Source organism: Pelmatolapia mariae, linkage group LG23 (genome assembly GCF_036321145.2).
Source record: "Pelmatolapia mariae isolate MD_Pm_ZW linkage group LG23, Pm_UMD_F_2, whole genome shotgun sequence".
In the NCBI taxonomy this organism is placed as follows: Eukaryota; Metazoa; Chordata; class Actinopteri; order Cichliformes; family Cichlidae; genus Pelmatolapia; species Pelmatolapia mariae.
In genome coordinates, this window is record NC_086246.1 from 40,043,082 (window position 1) to 40,070,863 (window position 27,782).

Consider the following 27,782-nt stretch of genomic DNA (forward strand, 5'->3'; position numbering starts at 1 on the left):
GATTATATTTTATTTTATATAAAGAAAAGACTCCTCACATATGGTTAAATAAAATGGTACTTTGCACTTTGTACTACAAGTCTCATTCACCCAGTCACACAGTGTTTTATCTAACATTCAGAAACACACACACACACACACACGCAGCAGTGGGTGTATCGGGATACTTGAGCTGGGGATCAATCCTCGACCGTCCGACTGGTAGATGACCCACTCTACCACCTGAGCCCTGAAATGTGACATTTTAAGAGTTACTTCACGTGTTCACTGATCATCTATGACCGTGCGTGCTTTGCAGCTCATATCAGTGTGGGAGTCGAAGTCGTCACAGGAAACAGCTGGTGATCTGTCAGTGTTCCTGACACGGATTACAGTATTTAGCGATTCTTTGAATAACGAAGTGAAATTGTTGCGTAAACGAGTAAATGAGTCAGTGTTGCTGTGCTGAACAGTGAAGACGCAGTGACCAACAAGTGCTGTCGTAAGGCCGCGTCCTTTCACCCGCAAATACACTCACATGCATGCAGGCTTTTATGCATGCGCACAATACATCCAGCTCACACTCACAAGAAAAGAGAAGGATGTGGAAAAAGAAAGCATTGTTCTCGAAACACGGCCTCCTGCTTCGCTTTAGTTTTTCCTTTTCTCCCTGTCAGTGATTGGGAGACAGTGCCCGTTATCTCCTTCTGTTCTCTTCCTGATAATAAGTAACTGTTCAATGTCAACAAGAGCTCCTCAGACAGCCACTCAGTGAGCAAGAGCAAGTGCGCATGAGGCAAGGGAGAAAAGGCCAACTCTACAACAGCACAGCGGAGACAAAGAGAATCTTAATATAAACAGTCTGTTGTGTAAAAAGATAAGAAAATCCTCTCTGTGTTTGTGGTGTCCACTGGCAGCCAGCAGAGGGCAGTGTGGAGACGTGTAACGTTCGATCATTTCAGAGGAAATTTATATATATATATATATATATATATATATATATATATATGACCCCCCCAATAATCAGACCCAACCAATATAACCCCCCAATAAAATTATGAATTATCTAGCATGAATAGGCTGTTGATTTTCTTTACTCATTTCAGTTATTGCCAGCAAAATAGTTGCATGTTTCATCATCTGGGAATTTACCCAGATTTATTTATTTATTTAGACAGAGATCTTGCTGCACATGGACAGCGAATGAACCCCAGAGAGAAGGGGAACGTTTCAGTGAGGAGCTTCATTGCAGGACAAAGTATACTTTTCTTCTTCTTCCACTGTCTTTACCTCATTCCTACTTATTTACAGAGCATTTACTATTGTGTTCGTCTTGTTTTGTGTGCCATTGTTTGAGGCTCTGTGAGAGAGAAAATGAGGGGGAGAGAGATTTTGTTTGTATTGACCCAAGCTGAGCAGAGCTCGAGTGTGTAGTGTGTGCACAGAGGTTTGGTTTCCCAGCTGTGTAAACTGGCGCTGGCCACGCTGCGACTGTGTCAGCACACTCAGACTGAAGCAGTGGGAAGAAGAAATAAGAAAATGTCAAGAACAAAATGTTACACAGAAAGACCAAATGTGGGTGGGTTTAATGAGAGATAAAAAGAGCACAGATACGGAGGAATAAGACGCCACCCGGCCGGCCTTCATATCTGTCTCACTCAAAGCTGCTGTAGAAATCTCTGTCAGGTAATTTGGGCTGAAGTGAAGTAACTTCCAGTTCACTGGAAGTCCGTCCAGACAGCGAGAAGAGCGGCCAGCGTGTTTGCTCACTCTTCCTGTCCATCACGCTCGCATTCGTTCCCAGAAGGCACCGGTAGTCATGACCTTGTTTATCCTCCCTCTTCAGACACTCCATTGGAGCTGGGTTCATCCGGTTTGATTAGGCAGGCATTTCAGTGCTGTTTCCATGCATGAGCTGCAATCATGAATCAGTGCTAAATATAAGCATATTTTAGGAGGAGCCTGACTGCATTTCTGTGTGTGCGATGGATTCAAAGGAATTTTGTCATGCTGAGTCAGAGAGTAGGTATGAGTCACGGCCGCAGCAAGCTCGAGTTTCAGGGGAGGTTTTCTGATGCTGTAGCGCTGTTGCACCGATTAAAGACAAGTTTAGTGCTCACACACGCACGCACACACAGAGTGTAAACAAAGAAACACCTCACATGTGAAATCCAGAGGTGGTCATATCAGCAATTAAAAATGAAAGCACTAACATAAACAGCAGGAAACCACGTTCGACCTGGATGGCAGTTAAGTCGAGTTTAGTTAGGTTCAGTTTATTTTGTTTGGCATGGTTTATTTTAGTTGGATTCTAGTTTAATTTAGTGCAGTCGTTCTCTTTCATCTGCTTAATATTTCAAGGTTGTGAAATTACATTTTAAAAAGGCAGATTTGAGAACTTAATATAATAATATTGTCACAAGCATCAGCGCTCTGCTGCTCTCTTCAATTTGTTCAGTTTCTGAAGACTTTTTTATTTTTAGTTTAGTTCATTTTAATTGGTTTAGAGTAGTTAATCCTCAGTTTGAGACCAAGAGGAGACACAAACACCCACGATTAGTGAAGAAGCAGTTTGTAATGTGTGTGTTTTTAACTTTATTTAGTTTAGTTCACTTTAATTCAGTCTAATTAGGTTTAGAATGGTTTATTTTATCTAGTTTCATTAGTTTAGCAGGATTTAATTCAGTTGGTCTCTTCTTAAGTTATGAAACACTAATGTAAAAACCACAGGAACCGTGTCAGCTTTTTGAGGAGATCCTGTAAATACGATAGCTTTATGTGTTTAAAAAAGTCCCATTCAATGAAAATGATTATGGGAAAGAAAACGAGAGAGGCTTTTCTGTTTTATCTGTTTGAGTTAAACCACAATATTTAAACGATGCACTCTGAACGGTTTGGAGGGAAACATGTCCGCTGGATCTGCAAGCAACCCCGACGCAGACAGTCCTGGTTTATTTGAGCTGGTTTAACTTCTGTAATCATTTGTATTTTCTTGGCTTATCAAGTGATTTTTGAGTAGAATTTTAATCTAAAAGAAATGACGAACGGCAACAGAAAGCGAAGAAAGCCGCCAGTCTTCAATCTCAAATACATCAAACCAGCCAGATTAAAAAATAAAAGAATACAACTCTCGAGTAAATGAAAATCTTTTACTTTAAAGTTCTGTTTCAGACCTGTGTGTGTGTGTGTGTGTGTGTGTGTGTGTGTGTGTGTGTGTGTGTGTAGGACCGGATGCTTGTGTTTTTCTGATGGTTGTTTATTTACTCGAGAAAACGGATGTGATGTCTGACTTCATAGTGCACCTCGCTACTGTAGAAAGCAGCTTTCATCACACCTTGTTCAGTATTAACTGCTCAGGCTACAGTGTGTGTGTGTGTGTGTGAGAGAGAGAGAGCACTGCCTGGTCCCAGATAATCCTCCTCTCTGTGTTTTACCCATGACTGCTTCTTATTCCCTTCCCACACACACAAGCTCTCTCTCTCTCCCTCTGGCCGTCATTGTTACACATTTATTATGGTTTGACCTTTGACCCCGCTGTCACGAATGCCACCAAGCTGTGCTGCTTATTGGAGAGTTAAATCAGTAACTTCATGAGGTTGTTCACACTTCAGCTGTAACATTTTATTAGATTTTAAGGACTTTTATAATCCAAGGACGAGAACATTAAGAAAGGAAGATTTTAAGCTTAGAGAAAAACACGGTCATTTCTCAAAACTCTGAGGATTTATTGAGAAACCTTTGGAGAGTCCTCAGGACCAATATGTTAGACACACTTTAAGTCTCTATCTTCACTGTCCTTTTCTGCTTTTAGTCAGTGTGTAGTTTTCGTAGGAGGGGGGCAGGGCCAGTAGGTCATAACTCCTCCCCTTTTAGCTCTGATGAATGTAAGGGGCAAGGAAAGAAAGAGAGAGAGAGACAATAGACTTTAATCACTCATGTGGCTGAGAGCTGTTGGCAAACGGAGTTCCTTGAGCGCTGAGAGGGGAGGAAAAAAAAATCAGGCAAAAGAAACAGGAAGGGAGAAGACTGAGGTGGACAACTTGAGTGGGCATTTCTCATCAGTCACACCTCTGAGCTGAAGACAAGACCAGTTTGCAACCTTACTGAGAAGAGAGGAGGGCAAATCTGACATAAGTTCATCCTGAAGGAAACCCTTTACCTCGTCACAGTTCGTAAAGGCCGCAGACGCAGACGTTTCCATCCACCCTGCCGTCCAAGCTAGAGTATGACCTGCTATCCTCGTCACCCCTGCCGCTGATGCAGGTGATCAGCATGATCTCTCACTACCCTCTGGCCACCTTCCTACCCTGGCCTACAGGCTCCTACCATCACCACTACCCCGACCTGGACTGCACCTTACTACTGGAGGGGGAGGGAGGGGTTGCCCTGCAGAGGTACCAGCCTCGCTCCCCGGAGAGCAGCCCTCGACACTGGGTCAGTCAAAGAATAATCATATCTAACAACTCTTTTGTTTGCACAAAATCTATTTGTATTTCTGGGAAGCACAGATATTTCCAGTCTCCTTAAACAATCTGGCAGCTGCTGGCCTTCGTATGAAGGCCTTCTGTTGTTTGGGAATGTGTGAGGTGCTGAAGTATGTGTGTGTATGTGCTGTCAAATGCTGGGTTTTTGGAAATGTAAATGGAAAAGTTTGGGAGCCAGAGCAGAGAGAAAAAAAAGACACCGAGAAAAGAAGCTTGGAATTATAAACATTAAAGATACGCACTGAGGAGCAAAGATACGGGTGATGTTTGCCACTTCTGTTTGTCGGACGGTGATCTTGAGAAAGTTGAGGAGAAGCACAGGGAAGAAAAATCTGCAGATGTTACACAGGGACAGCTAACATGTACACATCCTGCATCCAGCTGTCTACACAACAAAAACCACATGAAACACACCTTTAGTTTTCGCCATATATTAATTTAAGAAATCGCTTGGTTAATGTTTTGCCGTCTGTCATATAATTCCTCTATTTGGCCTCTTCTTGAGTAAGTTTTATGCAATATTCTGACAGTTCATAGTGAAATAACACAAACATGACGGTAACCTTTGGTGACACAGACGGGTGTCTGTGTCACCCCTTACTGGTCGTTCCGTGAGTGTGTCTTGCTAAATGTTAAGTTAACAGGAGCCATAACGTGTTGGATTTTGCTTTTGTTAAATTTATTCATCTATTCGGCTCTATTTTTATTCATCTTTGGTGTTTCTCGTTTCACAAAACAGCATGACTGCCAGAAAATTAGCAGCGGCTTATTCCAGCTAAGCTGTGGCTATTTTTTTGATGCACACACTTACTTGTGGTATTAATGCTGAAGTGAAAGTATGTTTGGTGTTTTCAGACAGCGCATAGGCACTTATTGGCTTGTAAAGGAGAGAAACTGAGGTCTGAAAACCAACCCGATGAAGCGTCCTTTAACAAAAAACAATAAGAGGAAGAAAGAATAAAATCTCCCAGAAGCAGGATTTTTTTAACATAAAATATATTTATTGCAAAATAACTGAAACTTAATAACTCTATGAGGATAAAAGAAGAGCAGTGAAAAGTTTGAAAAGCAGAGAGACGTGCAGCCGTTTGAAAACTAAAACTCTGACAACTGAAAAAAATCAGGGTGTAAGAACAGAAAAAGTATATTAAAGATCGACAAAGCCACCGCGATGACACCTACAAATTTAAAAGTGAATGTCAGGACTGTGAGGCTCAGTCTGAGAACCGAAGGACTCTATGTAAGCACATCAGATGCTGACTTGTCAGAGGGTTTCTGTCTGTTTCCTGCCTGTTTAAGAGTTTATGAAAAAAAAGTACACAAGAGTTCAATCCAAGCTGCTATGAAGATCACTGAGTGGTGGAGGGGCCAAACATTTGTTGCTACAGCATTCAACAAGTGCTGGAAACTGATCCAATGAGCAATTCAAAACCCATCACAGTCACTGGAGAAGAAATTCGTGGAAACATTTTTGCGAGTGTAAACAAACTGTATGAAATTACTCTTTTTGCTATCATGATTTCTTCTATTTAGTCCGATAAGATTTGGAAACTGTAAAAAGAGCCGCATGATTTCTTTTATTCCATTCGTGTGTGCAGAGAGCAGGCAGGAAGTCAGCTGACTCAGTTCGCAGGAATCTCTGCCATGCTTAGCGGAGAAGGATGCTAATTGTGTGTGGGCCCAGAATTGTACAGGGGTGGGTAACATTGTTCTTTTAAAATTATCGCAGCGTTCTCTTTCTTCTTCTCTTGAGCAAGTCCACATGTCTATGGGAGGCTGCATTAGCTGCTAGTAGCATAATTCAATTTGAGTGTGTGCAGCATCGGTTCTGCAGGTTTAGGTTTTGCAAAGGAAGAAGAACACGAGGAGGGAAACACACGGTTCTGTTGGATTCACTGTGATTGCTCTTTTATTGGTAAACTGAGCATCTAACACAGTGCAGTGATGTATTTGTAGTTATTAATCACATTCAGAGGAGACGGGTGTGACACAGTGGTGCCTGAAGACCATCCTCCTCAGTGCCTGTCTGACATCCTGGCTGTCGTGTTGCCCCATCACACAGCGCTGTTTCCTGCGATTGTTTGAAGGGGTAAGGATGCTGGAGGTTAGCCCACAGACCTCCTCTGAATGCTCAGGTTACATACATCAGCTCTGCTGTCAGATGCTTATCTGTTTGACTGTTTTTACAGAGCTGTGATTGTCCACATACTTGGAATAGTCTTTCCATAAAATGATGTAAGGTAAAGAAAAGTATTTGTGGTGCAGCTACTTGCAGCAACTCCAAGAAATTCCCTTTAGTCATGTAGGATAACCTGCTCCGAGTGCTTCTATTCTTAGTTTGTTTTGTACCCAGTTACACATGGTTATGAAACCATATCAGTCATAAACTTAGTGACTGCAGTGATTTCTCCTTTGTACTCAGCCAGTTGCAGACAGCTGTCAGGTCCACAGTTCAAGTCAGAGACGAGGGAGGAGTGCTGAGGAGGCAGTCAGTATCAAAGGTTCACTGACAGTTAAACTTACGACTGGAATGTGCACATAAAAAAACGAACTCGATAATAAAATGCATGTTTTTGTTACATAAAATTCCACATTGGAGGATTAGTGGCAAGTATGAATGAAGGACTCGATAGAAATGATAGCTTCACTGTTGTCTTCATTTTGCGGTCTGTAGTGTCCTTTGCACCCTCCTCTCACTCAGTGATTAGGCAGTTTAATTAAGCAGCAGGTCCATCAATAAGTGCTCCGGCACTGGGAATATCAGCGGATGGCTTACAGTAACCTGCAGGGCAGTTCAATAACCTCAGCTGGCCATACGCTGGAAACACAGAAGTGACTTTATACAGGAAAAACAGGAGCAGGCAGTTTTGATGATGCTGTGTTTTCCATTGAGAGAAAGGCAGAAAGCTGAGTTAGCGCTCCTGCTTCCTCTTTCTCGACTTCTTTGGAGAGAGAAGTGCACGTTTAGTGCTGATGCTCCGTGACGTCTCAGTATTTCCAGTCCTCCAGTTCTGCCTCTTACTTGTCATTTGTTTTGATGACTTGACAACAATTTCGACATTTAGGTGATTTGTTCGTCCGGATGAAACTAGTTTTTATGCCTTTTGACCTCTTTCTTTCTGAATTTACACAAAAACAGGACCATATCCTCTTCAGCAGCACAGTTCAGTAACTTTCTGACACTACACTGCCAGACTTCTCTTTTCTCCTAAATGCAGGCCTCAGTCGCCGTTTTCAGTCAGTCAGCCACGACGAATGCTGTTTACACGTGCTGCGAGTCAAGTTGTCTAGTCGCCTGCAGCTCTGTAGAGGTCCGTATTGTTAACTTCGACCTAATTAAGTCACATAATAGGACTCGTGTGAAAAGTCAATACTAAAGGCATTGCTTCTGTCACCCAAATGTCCATCCCAGGGCAACAACACCCCAGGAGCAGCCCGCTCAACTGGGGCAGAAACTCATCACACCATATGGTAGCTGTAAGGGTGCGTGGTGCTGACTGCTGTGCTAAAAGTGGGTTAATATGAGGCAGCACCGGCTTTCATTTAGTTTGTTTTCAATGCTTTGGCAGTGGTGTGTGTGTATGTGTGTGCGTGTGTGTGTATTCATATGTATGTGGGAACCAAAAATTGGAAGCTTACTATACTTGTGGGGACCAAAATCCTGGTCCCTACGAGTTTGAAAACATTTTTGAGGCTCAAAATGTAGTTTTAGTGACAGGGTTACAATTGGGTTACGGTTAGATTGAGGGTAAGGGTTAGGGTTAGGCATTAATTTTTCATGGTTAGGGTTAAGGTAAGGGGCTAAGAAAAGCATGTCAATTAGATGTCCCCACAAGATATGAATACCTGACGTGTGTGTGTGTGTGTGTGTGTTAAACACACACAAAATTCTCGACTCCTTTTCCCGCTCAGGCAGGACATGCAGCATTAGCAGGACCCGTGACTGGGATCAAGCTGGCATTGTGTGTGTGTGTGTGTACCCAGTTTTAGTAAAGCTGGGGGTTGTTGGTTTCCAGCTCTAATATGATTGGTCAGCACTCACAGACTTTATACCAGCAGATTACTGACTGCAATAACTGTGCTGAGCTTACAGTGGATAATAAATAACATGAAAACTATATGCTAAGGAACCATGGTTTTCACAGTGTTCGCTCTCTGGCAGAGTAAACATCTTGCTACATTTCGGTCAGTGGTATAGTATCACCGGTGACGTGAATGCGCCGTTTCTGTGCCTCGGAGCAGCTAATGTTTGCTTTTTGTGCATCTCCTGCAGTTTCATTTCCTATGAAAAAACCCGTGGATGTGCATAATAATGCTCAGAGTTAATCTGAGTAGCAGAAATGAAATGCAAGGAGTGTGTTTTTGTTGCTACGGGGAAGTGCATAAAAAACAAGTGGAAACAGCACGCTGCTGTCGTTTTGGTTTGCTGGCTGCTGCACTTTGGTGTGTTTGTGTTGCTTTGTTTTGGACATGTGATGCCTTCACAGTCGCGTGTATTATTGGCTGAGCAACAGATGGTCCTGCTCTCATTAGCAGAGGGTCAGACAGCCCAACCAAGCCAGTCCAGACCGATTCATTCAGGGCTTAGCAGGGCTTAGATCTGGGAGGGGGTGGTCACAGTTGGGGGCTACACAGGGGAGGGTTTACCGTGACTTCTCTTACTCTTTTAAACACAGAGACACCTGAAATCACCTTAACAAGCATCATGGCATCTGAGTCACCAGAAATCGGATTATCCAGCTTCTGTGTAACGGTCCAACTGAGCCCGTATGCAGGCTGAGAAAAACCATGTGCCCCAAAATTTTGCATTTGTCAAACATTATTTGGTAGCTTTGATGATAACAAGACGCCTGGACTGAAAAACAGTTTTAGCTGAAAGCTGTATTAGTTTGGTTTGTATGTGAAGTGTGGAGGAGGAGGTGGAGGAGGAGGTGTGGGGGGTCTCTTTTCTGCAGCTCTGGACTTTACTGGAAACTAATGATGTCACCCGTCCAGAGGCAGAGAGAGAAAGAGAGAGCTAGCTCAACAACAGCGGGACAATAGATCTGAGGGGAGCAGAGACGTGACATCAGAGGAGGGGAGAGTGGGAAGGAGCGAGGAGAAGAGCGTTTAATGTGGCCGTCTGAACAAAGGCTGAGCTGAGTGAGGGAGAAACAGAAGAAAAGCTGTGTGCAGCTGTGTGTTTTCATGAGAGACGACCTGACCGTCTTTATGCCCATCTATTGTTTTTGCTGGATTCCCTGACCATCGCCTGCTGATGTGCCACATCATTAAAACCCCGTCACATGAACACATGTGCTGACTTGGGGCATTGCCACTGCTTCATTGCTCCTAAACGACCCATTTAAGCTGCTTTGATTCTGTCATTTCAGCTTTTTATGAAGTTATAGCAGATCATCCTGACCCATAAATCCAGCCCTCTTGTTTTTTTCCCTCTGCCCCGGGGTGACTTGAGCCTCTGCTGACTCTGGATAAACACAGCAGTTTATGAACTCTGCCCTCTGCTGGGAAGCATGCTTTGGAAACACAAACACAAACCCACCAACCACACACAAACACACAGTGAAAGGCAAGTGTGATTAAGTGACTGCGCGCGCACACACGCACAACTCAGAAAAGAAGAGAAATGGACGACATTCTGAGCAACATCTGGTTCCGATGCAGTACCGGGAAAGATCCTCGCAAATTTTTGGACTTGACGCAGAGACTTTCCACGGCAGGATCTGGCTGCGCTCACAGCTGATACTCCTCTCACTGCGATGAATCTCCTGTCTGCTGTTTACGCAGGAGGAAGAGAGGGACGTCTCTTTCCGGCCTACATGACGGAATGACTTTCTCTCTGCATGCCAGCATGAGCTGGTCCAGCTGTATCGCGCCTGCCTTTCCACAAGTGTGGATCTTCTCGGTTTCTGACTGTGCCGTGAACTCTTCCCCCGCCTGCCTCGGTCTCTCCCTCTCACAGCACAGATAGTGCGCTTTCAAGTTAATCTCCAAAGTGTACTACACTTTCTCTGATACGTGACCTTCTTATCTAACGTGTAAACACAGAGACGTTGCACATGCCACCCAAGACCCTCCTAATTTTGTCCCCTGTGTGTTAGCGGTTTCTGTTTTTCTGTGCTGACATTCCTAGCTGACGTGAGTCTTTCACGTAATCTGTTCATGTTAAGTACTAAATCACCTCCCCTCTCCGTTCCTATCCTTTCCTTTCCTTTCCTCTCCTTTCCTTTCCTTTCCTTTCCTTTCCTTTATGACCATTCTCCAGGACAAAGTGGCTCCACAGCCAGTCAGGTATGAGGACACCAGCCTCGGTGGAGTCGAGAGGCTGGAGGCAGGAAGCGGGAGATTTCCTGGAATGTGCGTTTTTTCCCCGCTGTGGTGTAATAACAGTGCAAGCGGTGCTCCTCCTGTTTTTGTCCCCTCTCTGTCTCTGCTGTAGCTATTCTGACCAAGGAACAAAGGGAAGAGAGTACTCGGGAAGCCCAATAATGGCTGTAATCCATTATTCAAAAAATGGCCTTCCCTTGTCAAGGGCTTTCCTAAGTGTAATTACGTCATTAGTTTTTCAACAGAGCGGAAAACTTGGAATGAGGATTTGCCTGGACGACTGTGTCGGAGTTTAGTGTGCAGTGTTCAGACAGAGAAACATGATGAACTTTTGCATTCAGGCGACAGGAAGCACGAGTTTCTAGAGAGATGCGTGAAGCTGAGTTAGATTTACGGAGCTGTGCACATGTATACATGCAAGGATGGAAAAACAGTTTTTTTATACAGTGTATAATGAAGTATTTACCCTGTAGCATTTTGTTACAGTATTGCACCTCTCGTCCACAGAATTTAATTCTGATTTACTATATTTAATAATGAATGAAGCAAATAAGATGCACCATGCACCACTGTGCACAATTAAAAGAACCTTTGTTTCATCCAACTATATTTTCCTAATATTATAACATATAAAACAAACGGTCTGTTTTGATCTACTCTGAGACATACTTCACATGATTGACTCTTTTCTGGACCATAATTTACAAAATGGACACAAATTAATAATATTTCAACCCAGCAGCTGACCAAGACCATAAACCAATCAGGACAGAGTTTACTGAGATCAGGGGTCCGTTCTTCGTACCTCGCTTACTACATCCAAGATCAAATGACACATCCAAGATCAAATCATCGCGCTAACCTTGAGCTCGCTAATCCGGTTCTCCGAACACACCTGTTGTTGACGATTAGTATAGCTGGATGAAGTAATGTGAGATCACTGGGTGGCTTAAAAGGGGCTACGCATCGATAGTAGAAACATTGATCGGCAACCCTGTGATTGGTCAGCGAAGATGTCGAAGGAGCGCGCTCAGTATTTTACGGCAGCAGAGCAAGAACTCTTGATTGAGGGATTTCAGGAGTTTCGGAGTTTAATTAAAACGCAAGGGAACACTGCAAAGGCTGCAAAAGCAAGGAGAGAGGGCTGGCAGAAAGTTGCTGACAAATTAAACTCGTAAGTAATTTATTATATTATATTACATTATATCCTCTTTCACATTAGAGCCACAACAGGACCCACTAGAACATGGGAACAAGTAAAAGTGAAATATAAGAATATTCTACAGAATGGTAATATTTATCACTTATATTGCTTTTAGTCTCTTGAAAAGAGACCCTGAAATAATCTGTTTGTTTGTAAATAATACCCTCACGGGAAAATCGATATCTCTCTATGAGCACACTGTCGCGCTGAGCTAAAGGATCCTGTCTATCCCGCAATATACGCTGAATTCTGAAAACTCTCCTTATCAATCTTGCACCTTCCGCACTGGGTTGCTCGCGTACAAACGGACAGGACATGGCTGCGACAGACTTCCCAAATCCACCTTCGCTTTTATAGCCGTGGTCTCTCATCTTGATTACACGAAGTCATTTACTATTACTACTCTAAAATATGAATTACATCTGAAATAATCAAATACATGAAATAGAATGATTAATAGTACATTTCCCTTTTTTTCGGAAATGACCTGTATGTATCTGTATGAAATCAATAAAAGAATGAAATACTGCATTATCTTTAGTTACATTGATAATATTTATTTATGGAAAAACAGTGGAGAAATATCGCTGTTGCTTTCGTATAACTGAAGCGGACATACCTGAGTGGCCGCGATCTAATCCTGTTTACATAAAGTAAGCCTGCTCCCAAGCAGGTTTACGCTTACGGATCTGTTGCTATGACAGCAAGTCCCGGATGAGCTTCGGAGAACCGAACGATCCAAGATCACGCGAAATCGTCAACAATCAAATCCAGCTAACTTACTTAGCGAGGTACGAAGAACGGACCTCAGGGGTCAGCTCAGTGTTTGTTTGTTTTGCTTTTACAATTGGACTTCTTTTTGCAGACAGATGAGTCGCCCCTGCTGGCCTTTCAAAATAATGCAGCTCCACTTTCAGTTCTGGAAGTTCATCTTTTATTTACAGTCTGTGGTTCATGAATTAATTGAAAGTGCGATAAGGTTCATTTCATTCTTTAAAGTCAGCTGACCTGCTGGCTCAAATCTAGTGTACCTTCTTACAGAAGGTGGATTTTCCCAAATGTCAGGCTGTTGTTTCCTCTTGGATTTGTCCTTTAGAGCTGGGATTGACTGAAACCAGAAGCAGCTCTGAATTTACTGAAATCTGCAGTCTAAATCTACTTTAGAGCTCAGAACAGACTTTAATGGGCCCAATGGAAGCAAACTGAAAGATGAGCACGCTCATCGACTCGTCCGTCAGACAGAGCGGCAGCTGTCACGCTCATCAGACGTCTTGTTTACACTGAGGTATGACATCACTCCCACTGTGAGACCAACACTCCAATCCCCAAGGGGCTGAGCTAGAGGTCATGTGGGGTCACAACCTTCCCACTGGCATTCTGGGCTTCCCAGAGTTCCTAAGACTGGAGCGGACACCGGGGCAGCTTGGCCTGGGAACTGGACAGCAGCCAGATGTGCAGCACAATGAAGACTCAGCTAGAAGAAAAGCCGATCCTGTGCGGTTACCGCACATGGAGAAGCACCAACTCAGTTGTACTCCTGGCAAAGCTGGGTGGAGCTACAGTGCAGTGTTGTGTGTGTGTCTGTGAGTGGGGTGCACCGTGGACGACAGTGGGAGCCAGTGACGAAGAGGGTGACGTTTGGGAGCCAGGGAGGTGGGTTGGGTGATTACGCATCTACACACAAAAAACACACAATTTTGAAAAGGGGACCACCACAGATCTACCTCCCACTGCTCCAGAAGACAGTTAGCATCAATAGCTTCCAGTGTCCCCTCTGGATAAGGCCTTGTGACTCTTGGATAACCAATTTAGCATTTTAGCGCGTGTAAATGAGTCACAGGTGGCTCATTTTTTCATATTTGTTTACAATACACCAAAAGAGCCCTCACAACGCAGCTACTCGATTCACATCCTCCTGTTTATTCACAAAAGTGGGCTGTTTGAGTACGTGTGTAGACACAGTGGAACAGAGTTATCCATTCTCACACACTCGGCCTGTTCTCCTCTCCGGTTACTGACAATGCACAGTAGCGGTGACGCCATCTGAAGCCTTCCTTGTATTGTCCCACGCAGGGACTGCGAGGCTGCAGCTGCTTCATACAAGAAGGGCCTACAGTCCATCACTTCATCCTCTTAAACACATCTGTATGTTAATGCATTATAGTAATAATCTTCATTTTAACTGCCCATATGGAAAGGAAATTATAGTTTTATAGCTTTCTCCTTTCTCCTGCAATGATTTGCTTATTAGAGTGTCCCATTTGATTAAGAATTATGACTCCAATTAGGATGAAAATGGGAAAATTCCCATTTTCATGGGTAATTCAAAGCATAAAAAGTCATGAAAGGAAAGTGTTTTCACTTTTTCTCCACATGGGTGGTGCTTATGTTCGTAATCGGACCGGTGAACTGTATCCATAAAGCTGGTGTGTTTCATAATCAACCAAAGAAAACCCTGAATGTGTTAGAGTACAGGATATCCACACTGACCGCAACAAACCGCAAAAAACCCGAATCCACCATAACCGGTGTTAAAAAATTAACTTTGAGTGAATTATTTATGGTCTTTGTTAGCAGTCGGCTGGATTACTGTAATGCACTTTATATTAGGATCAGTGCTTCATACTTTACTCATCTACAGAGGGTGCAAAATGCTGCAGCTCATCTTTTAACTGTCACTTGAAAGTTTGAGCACATTTCCCTATTTTAGCTTCACTTCACTGGCTGCCCATTCCTTTTAGGATTCATTTTAAAATTCTTTTATTTGCTTTTAAAGCCCTCCATGGCCTAGCCCAATCTTATCTCTGTGAGCTGCTACAGCCTTATACACCCCACCCGCTCTCTCAGTTCAGCTGATCAGCTGGTCCAGAACTGAGCGTAAATTTAGAGGAGATTGTGCTTTTGCTTTAGCAGATCCCAAACTGTGGAACGATCTGCCTTTAGAGATTAGACAGGCCTCTTCTTTGACACCCTGTGAGATGTTGGTTTTTTAAGCTGATTGTATGTTGTTGTTGTTTTTTCTAATATAGGGCTGTTTTAATTTTTATGTATTATGTGTTTTGTTTGTTTGTTTGTTTTTTGCTGCTTCGTTTTATCTATTGTTCTTAACTTATTTACTGTAGAGCACTTTGGTCCTGTTTTAAAGTGCTTTATAAATAAAGTTGGATTGCCTGCCTGAGAAGCTTCACGTTCTCTCTCAGCAGCCGCGAGTTGGTGAATATTCTGGATGAATTTTCACTTAACGAGGACAAACAGGATTGAAAGGAAAATTTAAGTGATTAGGCAGTTTAATTTAATCCCCCCCCCCACCACCACCACCACCATAAATTATACATTAAATTTAAAAAAATTTTTTTTTTAAAAAGTTTACTATAAGAAGGTAGAGCCTAAAATATAGTTTCTTTAAAAAACAAACAGCAATGAATAAAAGTGACTATAAAACAAATGAGCGTTATTGGTGATTAATGAATGAAACACAGGTTATAACCAGGTTATACTACAAACGCGTTATTATTCTTTTTTGAGTGAATGTTTTTATGAATTTCGGAGGAAGGACATTTATGCATGTGGAATATTTTGCACGCTCGAGTCCCAGCCCTGCGTGTGCGTGCGCAAACTGATGTCAGTCTGATGGAAGTTGGAGAAAGAGCTCGGGGGAGGAGTTTAAATGGGGCTGCTGCGAGTGCAGGGAGGAGGAGTCTGCTCATTCAGCGGAGAGTCGAGCGCCTGTTGACAGAGGAGGAGGGCTTGGAGTTTGGAAAAGAGCGCAGTGAACGTTTGCGGATCGCAGTTTATTTTGAAAGGAGCGCATCTTCTTGTGTACGTGCGGGAGAAACGTCGATCTCTGATGCTGCCTCCAGATCATGAGAGAAGCGCTCACTATGAAGTTCGCCTGGAGAACTAAGATGGTAAAAATCCAAGCGCAGACTCGCAGTGTCTGTTGTTTGTGGTCCGTGGGGGGGGGGGGGGGGGGTGTAGAGTGGAAAAGGGGGGGTTGGGGGTGAGTGTTTGTAGGCTTGGGAAAGTAGCGGATAACTGAGGAATGGGGAGAGGGCGAGGGTGGTGGTTGTTTTTACTGCTGCGTAAAGATGTCGCGCTGAGCTCGAACCTGCCTGTACGTGGAGCTCGGTTCAGTGGATAATGCTGAGAAATGTCCTCACCTGATGCTGCAGATTCAAACTTCTTCGTGAGTTTTTTCTGGGTTCCACAGCAAAAAGCAGAGGGGGAACAACAGGCGAGGCCCCGGGGCCATCACAGCCCGTGCAGCTGGGTCCAGGCGAACAGATCAGCGCCACTCTCCTTATCTCCGTTATTCTTCCCAACCAGCTGATGTGCAGATTAGGATTATTTGCAGAGAGCGAGTAATGTCCTCTGTGTGCAGTTTTTGGAAGGATCCCAGGTAGTGCGGTGTAAAGAGCTCACCTCCTGCTCTCTGTGAACTCTGTTTTTTGGATGCTTGGATAACTTATTCTCTTATGTTACTGGCTGCTTTCATCTGCATTTTCATTGGGAAAACAACAACAAAAAGCAAACTTGATACACAAAGAGAGTGTAGCTTTTTAAAAAAGAAAAAAATCTGTCCAGCTTTCAGAAAGCAGTCCGTGTGTGCAGACTGTGAACTCAGCAGCCCGGCCAGCCAGCACAGAGACCTCCCGCTATTGTTTTGGGAGTATGTGGACTGCATGACTCATACACTGATGTATTTATCTGTCTCTGTGCCAGCCAGCGGGCAGCAGCCAAAAAAGAGAGAGGGAGAGAAACATGTTGCTGACCATAGGACAAGATGGAGAACAGCAGCATGGGACGGGCGTGCAGACATGTTTCAGATCCTCTGACTTGCAGTAACGCAGGCGCGCTGGCTGGTTTCATCTGTCAGAGTCGGTTAAAATCACGCCTTTTTGTTTTTGGCTTTCTTTGGATATCTGCCCCTCACGTGTTTCTGTTCAAATCCAAACACTGCCGAGTAATGGCTGAGCGCCACTGGTCTCCAGGACTGACCATTGAACTTGCTAATGGCGAGTTTGGCCCTTGATCTCTTTGCTGGTGGCCCATCTGTGTGGACTTTATGGGGACGAATAATCTTGGCGTCCGTTGCCTTTGTGTGAGGACTTGGCTGAGATTTTGCCTGTGTGCTGTTTATAGGCACCCTATCCTTCGATGGCTGTTCGCTCCTTCTGTTTTCGTCTCCGTCTCCATGTGTTGGTGTCTGAGCCGGCCTCGGCCTCTGTTTGCACACTCTATCTGAGCAGCAGTTTGGGGTTTTGATTCCTCTCTGCTCCCTCTGTTTGTTTATGCACTCTGTTGCCGTCATTGATTTACAACCAGCAGCAGACGCAGCACATTCGACTCCGTGGATCCTTTTAGTCTCGGTGTGGTTGCGACACTGATTTGTAATCAAGCGCCGCTGACTTGTAGAAGCAGACAAACTGACAAACTGATGTGTTCATAGAGGGGGAAAAAAGCAATGTAAATATTACTGTGGATGTGTTTATTCTGGAGACTTGGCCCATTCTGGCTCTTATCTACAACTTGGGTGAGCTCGGGGGAAAGCTGTCCGGCTCTGACTTCAGCTCCAGAGACACCAAGACATCATGAAAGAGATGGATTGGGAATAAAAGAGGGAGTAGAGACAGAGAGGAGGAGGGAGGGAGGCCTGGCAGGCTGCAGGGATGGGGGTTGGGGAGTTGGTCATTCTTGATGTTTTACTGCACTTCACTTCTTCTTCTTAGTTTTTTAAGCACTGGGGTTGTTTGTGTGCGCGTTTTTTCCGTTCCCTCTGCTTTTCTCATACACAAAAATCACTTTCCTTTCTTGTTAAACTACTGAAGTTACACTTGTGTAGGTCAGCTCTGCAGCGCATCTGTCCCGATCTTTCTAATATTTCCACCGATATTCTACTTTCAGAGCTCGGTGCAGGACTGGGGGGAGGAAGTAGAGGACGGAGCAGTCTACAACGTGACGCTGAAGAGGGTCCAGATTCAGCAGGCGGCCAACAAGGGAGCGAGATGGCTGGGGGTGAGTAGGCCCTGACGAGGAGCTGAGCTCCAAACCTTCAAACATTAAAAGTTCAGACTCTTAACAGTTAAAACCTCCTTTCTGCACTCTCAGCTGCTGTAGAGGGAAAAAAAGTGAATGTTTTTAAAGCAAACAATGTCCGGATTAGATCTTATCGTGTCCAGATGGCTTTTTATGTCTAAAGCAGTCCAGTTATCTGTGTTCAGACTGCTGACCTTAAAAATGGCAAACCTAATCTGTATTGTCTGAAACGGCTTTTTTCTCGGCATTGTGCTCCACCGAGGCTCCTATTGTTTTAACGTTTGAGCTATAAATCTCCCAGTGGAGACAACACCTTTGAGCTGCCTGCTGAAAACGAACAGCTTCACCAGAGCCGGACCGTTTAGCCAAAGCATGTGATTTCCTGACTTTCCGAGCTGCCAACAAAGCCCGCGCGTTCCCCTGTTTTGCAGAATGCTGGTGTGACACAGTTTCCCACAGTTGTGCATTTTTTCAGTCAATATAAGGCATTGCCATTTCCTCCACAGAGCTGTTTATGTCTCCGTAATAAGATGTTATGCAGTGCATCATTATACTGCACAGACGGGGCAATTAGGAGCATTGTTTCTCTTAGTTTCATAGTTTCTCTGGTGAGTTTTCCCAGAAAATGCTAAAGGATCTTCAGGATATTGTGTTTGTTAGCTTCTTTGGAACTGTGTGGCTGACATAAGGGATGAGCGCATAAAGAAGAATCTGATATCGGCTGCGAGCCTCCAACACTGCCTGGATGTATTGACAGTGGTGTAAGCCCAATTAGAGCTAATTAAAACAACATGGGTGTTTTGTGCAGAACAAAGAGCGAGCTCCCAATGAGATGAGTATATTTACTATAAACAGTCAGCTGTACGAGAACAAAAGCAGCTCCAGTCTGCACAGTTTGAGGCGTGTGTGTGCGTGCGTGCAGTTGTATTGTGGCTGTGCCGTGGATCGCCTTGGACAGATAAATAATCAGACTTTTTGTGTGCTCCGAGCTGTTATCGGAGGGGAGAAATTGACTGTGCCGCCGTCCTCCTCTCTGTCTGGAGGGATGGTGGAGGAGGGGCTTCGCTGTGATTAAAAGCAGATTGGAGCGTTTCCTGTTGTAGCGTGCTAACTTCACCAAGGTCTCTCTCTCTCTTTGGGTCTTGTGCCACCCCTTACTCTCTCTCTCCCCGGCTGTTTTGCAACCACCCGTTCTGTTTTCCCCGTAGACACAATAGTCGGACACATCTGGAGAAATTCAAATTAAATATAGGTCACCGTAGAGTTTCCTCCATCCCACTGATGTTTCGAGCCCTCGTTGTTTGTTTCCATTTCTTTCAGAGTTCTTCTCGACCCTTTCCTTAAATGTATTGGTGGAAGCATTACAAGCACCAGCCAATTGCAGAAGTGCAACAGTTTAAAAAATGTATATGGCAGATGGGTGACAAGTTAAAGGATTTGTAAATTTCTCATAATTCGCATGTTTCTTGTTTAGGCGGAAGGGGATCGCCTGCCTCCCGGCCACACGGTGAGCCAGCTGGAGACCTGCAAAATCCGAAGTATCCGTGCTGGAACGCTGGAGCGACTGGTGGAGACTTTGCTCACGGCGTTCGGAGACAACGACCTCACCTACACGTCCATCTTTCTCTCCACCTACAGAGCCTTCGCGTGCACGCAAACCGTACTGCAGCTGCTGCTCGACAAGTAGGCTGAAATGACACGATCCGAACTGAAAAATAATACTCTCCCTGTTTGTTGTGGAGATTTTTAAAACGCGTCGTCTTCTTATGGCAGATATGGAAGCATGGAAGAAAACGAGCAAGGCGCTGACAGATGCTACGGCTCTGAAACCACCGGCGCCATCAGAAAGTGAGCTGCAGTGTGACGTATGCATCAGTGTTCCCGCTCACCTGTGTTTCCACCTCTCTAAAAGGTTTCCCGGCTCTCTCCACAGCACCTTGGCTTCGATCCTGCATGCCTGGCTCGATCAGTGTCCCGAAGACTTCCAGGAGCCTCCAGACTACCCCTGTCTCCACAGGGTGATGGACTACCTGCGCAAGGCTCTGCCAGGCTCGGAGGCTCTCAGAAAGGCAGAGGGTCTGCTGGAACAGCTGCAGGCTCAGGCCGGCATGGATGACGCTGATGGTACCGCTATTTTCTTTTTATTTATTTATCTTTTTAAGCTTTGCATGATTCACAATTTTAAAATTCCTTCTTTACCTTGTGCTGGGCCTTCAAGCAGCCATTAAGCCACTGCCTTTAAGCTAACTTCCCTCTGATTGGCTGCCCCTCACAAACAGAGGATTTGAAGAGCAGCTGGGTGGGGTGGAGTTCCTATTATGAGTATTGCCTCTGTGTGATATCATGCAGATGATGCTGACGTCAGTATTTTAAACTTTGACCATATTTAACGAGGATCCAGTGTTTACACTGAGAACGGCTCACATCACTGCCTCCTGTATTCATGGGGAAAAGCTCAGCGGGTCTCCTTTAAAATGTCTTCCTCCGTCGCTGAGAAACGATGCGTTATCTCAGATATGTCGTTTATTTCATGTGCCTGTTTTGTTTATTTTCAGCTGGTTTCCACAGCAACCATTCATATAGCCTGGGGGAAGAGGATGAAGCGGAGATTGAGGTCCAGGAGGACTTCCTGTCGTTTGACGCCGACCTGGTGGCCGAGCAGCTGACCTACATGGATGCGGTAAGTGGAGGGAAATGGTATGGAAACAGGAGGGAAAGGTTACATCCCGTTTCTTCTGCGTCGCCTCACTAACATCGTACTCTTTGGGGGGGCTTTTCTTGGTGGTGCTTTAGGTGCTGTTTAAAAAGGTCGTACCCCATCATTGTCTGGGCTCTGTCTGGTCTCAGAGGGACAAGAAGGACAACAAGCACAGCGCTCCCACCATCCGTGCCACCATTACGCAGTTCAACGCTGTCGCGGCCTGCGTGGTGAACACCGTGCTGAAGCACAGACAGCTCAGGCCTCACGTCAGAGCACGGGTCATCCAGTGCTGGATAGACATCGCGCAGGTCGGCCGAAGAGACAGACTCGCTCACGAATGCTTGGAATCAGTAAGAATGTCATCTGACTTGTGATCGTCTTTTAACAGGAGTGCAGAATACGGAAGAACTTCTCATCTCTGCGAGCCATTGTGTCTGCACTTCAGTCCAACCCTCTGTACAGACTGAAGAGAGTGTGGGCCTGCGTGCACAAGTAAGCCTCCGAACTCTCGGCTCTGCAGATGATCTCAGCTGGTTTTGATAGTAACGAGATCTCACAGATTCTTCGGTGTGTTTTGCACGCGTGTTTTCCTGCCATGTCACATCACGTTAGCTGACGCGAATCTGTGCTTGTTGCAGAGACAGCGTGCAGACATTCGAGGAGCTCTCCGACATTTTCTCGGACCATAACAACTACCTGACCAGCAGAGAGCTACTGATGAGGGTGAGTGTGTTCATTTCATATCTGATCCAGTTTAGGAATGCTTAGTAACCATCTGTTACTCGAAATCCCGAAATTGCTCGTTCACCGCATGGTTGGAACCAGAATTGGAGCCATTTTTTTGTTTGCCCCACAGGAAGGCACGTCAAAGTTTGCCAGTCTCGAGAGCTGTGCCAAAGAGCACCAGAAACGCACCCACAAGAGGCTCCAGCTGCAGAAGGAAATGGTAAGACAAATGCCGGCTGACAACGAGCTTTAGAAACAAACGCCAAACAAAGCGGTGTACTCTACACTGACTGCTAGCCTGTGCAGATCGTGAAGCCACACAACTCTGTTTACTCCATGTGCCACGCTCCCATTGTTATTATCATCGCCATCTGCAGAGAACAAAGTGTAAATAAAGATGTGACTTTACTGCAACATCCCACGGAATAATCGAACCGTTCCTCCACAGGGAGCGATGCAGGGAACGATACCGTACCTGGGGACTTTCCTCACCGACCTGACCATGCTGGATACGGCCCTGCCTGACCTAGTGGAGGTAAGAGCACCTGCTGATCGTGTGTGCGAGTGTTTGAACATTTGAAAGTCTATCTGTCAGAAACGGGCCTAAGTTTCCATAAGTGCGTGAGGAATTTTGTCGGTGCATTTGTGGAGCTGTCCGCCTAACGCTGTTTGCGTAAGCGGTCGCTGGTGCGTGACGTCTCGGCTCTGACGGCGTGCTCTTTGTGTCTTCTGCAGGGTGGTCTGATCAACTTTGAGAAGAGACGCAGGGTGAGTCTTTAGTCTGCCTCCTTTGACGTGATTACAGTTACTCACGTGGTGTTTACTCTGAGCAACCTTCTTTGTGCCTCTGCAGGAGTTTGAGGTGATCGCTCAGATCAAGCTGCTCCAGTCGGCCTGTAACAGCTACTGTCTTACTGCAGACCCAGCTTTCCTGCGCTGGTTTAAGGGCCAGCCTCAGCTCAGCGAGGAGGAAAGGTACACTCTACTCTGAATACCTTTTTTATTTTCATTGCACCGTTATCCATGTGATAATAAGCAAATTAGTGCATGAGTCATGGTCTGCTGGATCCATTGTTCCCCCACAAATACACCAGAGCAGCTTTGTTCTGTCTTTTCTTATCGTCTCTCCCTGCTGATTTTGTCATTTCTTTAGTTCCTACTGATCTGTTCTACATGTTGTTTTGCTCTCTAAGCGCTTTTTTTTGTCTCACTGGTATTCTTGAAACCACCATCCGCTTGAAGGTTCACTGTTAATGCTCTTTCTTGCAGCTATGCCTTGTCTTGTGAGATTGAAGGTCTCGGTGACGGCAGTCCGACTTTAACCAAACCTCGAAAAAGCATGGTGAAGAGGCTCAGCTTGTAAGTGCATTAAGAAAGGAGACATTTTTAGAAGCTAATAAAGACGAGTGCTGTTTTTAAATCTGAAGTGAAGTCCATAGTAGAATGAGGAAATGAAACTGCAGGGACTTTTTAAAGTTTTATCATCTAACAGCTCGCTTCATTTTCTGTTCAGGCTTTTTCTTGGAACAGACAGTAATTCGGCCAGTTCTCCAGTCAGAGAGACGCCACGCTCGCCCCCTACTGGCAGCTCCGGAGAGAGCATGGACTCGGTCAGCGTGTCCTCCAGTGACTCCGGCAGTCCGTCGGACAGCGAGGGACTCGCCACCCCGACTCACACCTCCGACTCCCAGCAAAACAAGGTGGGTGACAAAGCCACCGGCAGGAAGTGCTGTGCACTAAAAAGTACACAACTTTATTAAAAACGAGTCAATTCCATTTAAATTTTTTATTGGATTAACATTTTTACACGTATAAAGTTGCACATGAAAATTAACAAATGTTCTAATTTTTGAGCATTCACTAGCCACTTCATTAGGTACGCATTTTCCTTCAGAACTGGTGCAGTTCTTCATGGCACAGATTCAACACGGTGCTGGAAACATTATTCAGATTTTGTTCCGCGTTTATATGAACGCGCAGTTCATCACACAGCTGCTCTCCCGTTCCCTCGCACCCTAATTCTGACCCTGTATGAACTGCAGCCTCAGTCTCCTGTTCTTAGCGGACAGGATTGGCGCAAGTGTGGTCTTCTGCTGCTGTAGCCCATCTGCTACAACAAGCATGGACCTATTGTGTATTCAGAGATGCTCTTCCGCAGACCTTGGTTGTAATGAGTGGAGTTCCTGTGGCCTTTCTTCAGCTTGAAGCAGATGGTTGTGTGGGAAAGTCCCAGCAGATCAGATATTTCTGAAATATTGAGAGCAGTGTGTCTGGCACCAGCAACCACGCCACAGTCAAAGTCTCTTAAATCATGACTCTTCCTCGTTCTGATGTATGAACTTCAGCGGGTTGTCTTGATTTTGTCTGCATGGCTAAATCTGCTGGGTTACTGCTACGTGATTGGACGGTTAAATAGGTGTAATGAGCCAAGTGGCCGGCGAGCGTATAAGCTACATTTAAGTCTTTTGACACAAAATGCAAAATGAAGTAAATGTTGGAGCTGCGTCAGATGATAATGAATGTTAATAATAATTTTAATGAAAAATGAAACTAATTGTTGTTTTTCATCGTGACCCCCAGCTATCAGAATCATCCTCCTGCACTTCACTCCACTCTATGGACACAAACTCCTCCACAGCCAGCGTCTCCGTGATTCCTACATCTCCCTCCTTCCCCGGGCCTTCCTGTATGCACCGACGCTCCATCTCCCTCACACCCCTGTCTTCCCCGAGTCAGACTCTCGCCTATAACACCCAGGCCCAGGACGCCTGCATCATAAGAGTCAGTCTGGAACACGGCAACGGGAATCTGTACAAGAGCATACTGGTGAATAAATACTGACGCTTCTGCTAAAGATTTACATTTTCACAGTTTATGTTAAAGCTAACTTAATCTAATCTGTCCCACAAACAGCTGACCAATCAGGATAAGACCCCAGCTGTAATTGCTAGAGCAATGGCAAAGCACAACCTGGAGGTGGAGCCGGAGGAAGGATATGAGCTGGTGCAGGTCATCTCGGAGGAGAGAGGTAAAACATCGACTTTAAAATCTGTGGGAACAGTCAGCTAACAGTAAGCTAACATTGCTCGCTAGCAGTAGTTATATAAAAAACACATTTTTAAAGATTTGCACGTCAGAATTTAAATTTATTTTTTCCACTAATCAGCTGTTTTCAGGCTTTGTGGACCACACTGCCCTCTGTGCTGTTGTGAAGATAGTATCACTGGTTGTAAAATTTACCTGGTTCTTGTCCTGCTCTTAATTTCTTTCAGAACTGGTGATTCCAGACAACGCTAACGTTTTTTACGCCATGAACACGTCGGCAAACTTTGACTTCCTGCTGCGGGTGCGGGGCTCGGCAGGCCGGCCCGTGCAGCTGCGTAGCCGATGTAGTTCCACGCTCCCACGGACCCAGCACCGCTCGAGCCTCTCGCTTAGACTCAGCAAAGTCACGTTGTGACCCTGCCGTGTCACCACTAACCCAGGGCGAGACACGACGGAGGGTGGACATATAAATGGATGAGGAGCTCTCTGGGATCCAGGGTGGAACCCTCCGAAGTTTCAGACTTTCCCTCTCATCCCGAACTGTGCCATTCCTCGCCCAGCCTTAACGTGAACCTTGGATGTGGATTAAACTGCTAATGCCTGTGACAGAGTGAAACAGTGACCCCAAGTGGTCGGAACTCTTTACTACAACAGATATTTTTTGCACATGTTATGGGAGCACCAACCTCCTGACCTCCAACAGTATTCTGATATTGAATGAACTCCTTTATGTCTTGTGACGTACACGTAGCTCAAGCTTTACCTTTCTCCTAATACAAGAGTGCTGAATGCAGAGACAGAAGATGGAGCAGTGAAAGAAGGAGAAGCAGACTGTTGCCTTTGTTCGTGAATGAATGGACCTCTAACAGTATTCTGAATGATATTAATAATTGACAGAAGCTGTGATGCCTTTGGTTTCCCTAGTCAGACAGCTACGTCTGGCTTGTGTGTGTGTGTGTGTGTGTGTGTGTGTGTGGACGGGTATTAACATCTTCATGGGGACCAAAAATTGGTAGTTTACTATACTTGTGGGGACAATCAGCCCTCGTGGGGACCAAAATCCCGGTCCCCACGAGTTTGAAGGCATTTTTGAGACTCAAAATGTGGTTTTAGTGTCAGGGTTACAATTAGGTTATGGTTAGGTTTAGGGTCAGGGTCAGGGTTAGGCATTCATTTTTGATGGTTAGGGTTAGGGTAAGCGGCTAGGGAAAGCATTGTGTCAATGAGATGTCCCCACAAGGATATAAATACACACGTGTGTGTGTGTGTGTGTGTGTGTGTGTTCTTCCCCATATTGTGAGCTGTGTGACGAATGCATCATTTTGTGCATTCTGATTGGTTCCAGTACTTGGTTTTATCAAGTCCTCTGCAAATGTTGAATTGCCTTACCTGCCCAATGTTTTGGGTGTAAAGAGTGTTTGAGCTTCTTTCTAATCTAGAGAGACTCTCAGATCTACAAAAAAACCCGAGTTGTACAAGAACAAAAAGGATAAAGCGGAGTATCGTACTGAAATGGAAAGTATTTGTACCTCTTTGCCCTTCATTATATGAACTACAGAGTTGCACTTGACAGTTGGTAGCAGATGCCAATGGGATGTGAATATGGGAGAGCGTGCAAACTGCCGCGTTAAGTAGTTTGCTCCCTCTTCACTAAATGAGTTTCTTTTTTGTAATTTTGTTGCTTTTTCTATGCTTTTGTAACACAGTTCAGGCCACACATGTATACCAGACTGGAGCATTGCTAACATACATGCTAATTGTGTCAGAGTGTCATAAATCTGGCAGGATACTTCATTTCATTTAACGCCGTAAACGCCCATCTGTTCGTCTGTTTCAACACATGTCAGGAGCCTTCACACTTTCACTCCACCGCAGATAAAAACTGAACGTCACGTGAAAATGTTCTCATTAATTCAGCCTCGGTGTTTGTTCTCCACTGCCAAAGACTCTGAATAAATAAATTATTATCACTATTCTGACTCATTGCCTGTTGTGTTTAACGACTTTATTATCCGTAAGGCCTAAGGAAGCTTCGTGTCTGTATTTTTACCCTTGTGCAGTGGCAGATCACGTGCTCCGCTCTGTTAGGACTGACATTGCTGCTCTGGACTGAACCCAACTCATTCTGCTGAGTGGGAAACGTTTGTGCTGACTTGACTGCAGCAGTCATGACCTTCCTTCCTTGGTTATACAATTTGTTTTTTAGGAATTCAAAGACGAACGTGTGACATCCACAGGTTTTACTGTAAAACAGGACACAGCAGAAGCAAATGAAATTCCCCTTCTTTAAAAACACTATATTTTATATTCTAAACATTTATAACAGACATTAATAGGTTGTCCCTGTGTGATGTGCTGGTTAAGTTGCTGGTGGGTGTGCTTGGTTGTTTCAAGGACTTCAGCCGACAGGCTAACAACTGCCAATAAAAGAATTTCATTTTAATTCAAACATGAAATGATGAAAAGAACTAAAAAGCAGAGACTAGTCTACTTATTCAAAGCAGTCACCATGTAAGAGGCAATACAAAATGAAACAAACAGTTAAAAGTATGTGTGGGTGGGTGGGTGTGCTTATGAGGACCAATGTAGTGTTAGACCCTGTGATTGAGGGTCATCACTTTACCTTCAAAGGCCCGTTTCAGGGTTAAGGATAGAGTTTGATTCAGGTTAGAGCGGGAATTTGTGCTCGATTAGTTTAAGGTCGACGGCTACGGAATAAACCGGGAAGACGTGTTTGTGAGAAGTGTTGCTCGCAGGCTGGCCAGGGGAATGGCAGACAGGCTGCACAGTGCTGGGCTCTAAACACAGCTCCAGTTAAACATGCTGGGATTTTATGCCACCCTCATGGAGTCTCCTTTTGACAGATTAGTCAGAAACATGTCGGCGCTCCTCCAGTTCCTCTCACACAGAGGAGCAGATACCGGTCCTTCTGTGATAGACGCTCACAGCAAACCTTGGTGTGAAGACATGCATGGATGTACCTTTCTGAGACCATCGCTTCCTGCCAGTATCGAAAAGGACACCAACAAAAAGCAAAACCTGAGAAAAATGAGTAGGGAGGAAGAGGAATCATCTAGAGATCCTGTCGTCTGTTTCATTTGCACCAAAGCAGCTGAACAGAACTCGCAGTGGTTTGTGCTTTCTAACCGGACAGACTGGGAACCTGAACTTTAACTGACTTTGTGTTGTCATGAATAGTGTTATTTGCACTCAAAAGACACGAGTCTGCAAATTTACCTCAACATTCTCCCCCTACCGTAAGTCTCGGCTGGCTCAGCTA

The 27,782-nt window shown here is 44.8% G+C and overlaps 1 protein-coding gene across 4 annotated transcripts; it reads left to right on the forward strand.

Annotated features, from left to right (window-relative positions):
* The first annotated feature begins 3,941 nt into the window (after positions 1-3,941).
* rgl1 (ral guanine nucleotide dissociation stimulator-like 1) lies at positions 3,942-26,467 on the forward strand. Of its 4 annotated transcripts, none has more exons than XM_063466700.1 (18): positions 3,942-4,413; positions 17,899-18,009; positions 19,505-19,713; positions 19,804-19,878; positions 19,964-20,154; positions 20,586-20,710; positions 20,824-21,039; positions 21,120-21,223; positions 21,370-21,454; positions 21,588-21,677; positions 21,906-21,992; positions 22,193-22,225; positions 22,311-22,432; positions 22,727-22,816; positions 22,971-23,157; positions 24,038-24,283; positions 24,371-24,485; positions 24,730-26,467. In XM_063466700.1, exons 1-18 carry the CDS (start codon positions 4,237-4,239, stop codon positions 24,915-24,917), a joined length of 2,451 nt encoding a protein of 816 aa, XP_063322770.1. In that variant the 5' UTR covers positions 3,942-4,236; the 3' UTR covers positions 24,918-26,467. The 4 variants fall into 4 exon arrangements, with proteins under 4 accessions (XP_063322770.1, XP_063322772.1, XP_063322773.1 ...); XM_063466702.1 differs by lacking the exon at positions 3,942-4,413 and adding an exon at positions 15,713-15,902; XM_063466703.1 differs by lacking the exon at positions 3,942-4,413 and adding an exon at positions 16,078-17,095.
* The last annotated feature ends 1,315 nt before the right edge of the window (positions 26,468-27,782 follow it).

Coding starts and splice junctions, on each gene's coding strand:
- rgl1 (XM_063466700.1), top strand. CDS start 4,237: ATGCAGGTGATCAGCATGATCTCTCACTACCCTCTGGCCACCTTCCTA. Junction 19,879..19,963: donor ACCACCGGCGCCATCAGAAA/GTGAGCTGCAGT, acceptor CTCTCTCCACAG/CACCTTGGCTTCGATCCTGC. Junction 21,040..21,119: donor GCTGGATAGACATCGCGCAG/GTCGGCCGAAGA, acceptor GTCTTTTAACAG/GAGTGCAGAATACGGAAGAA.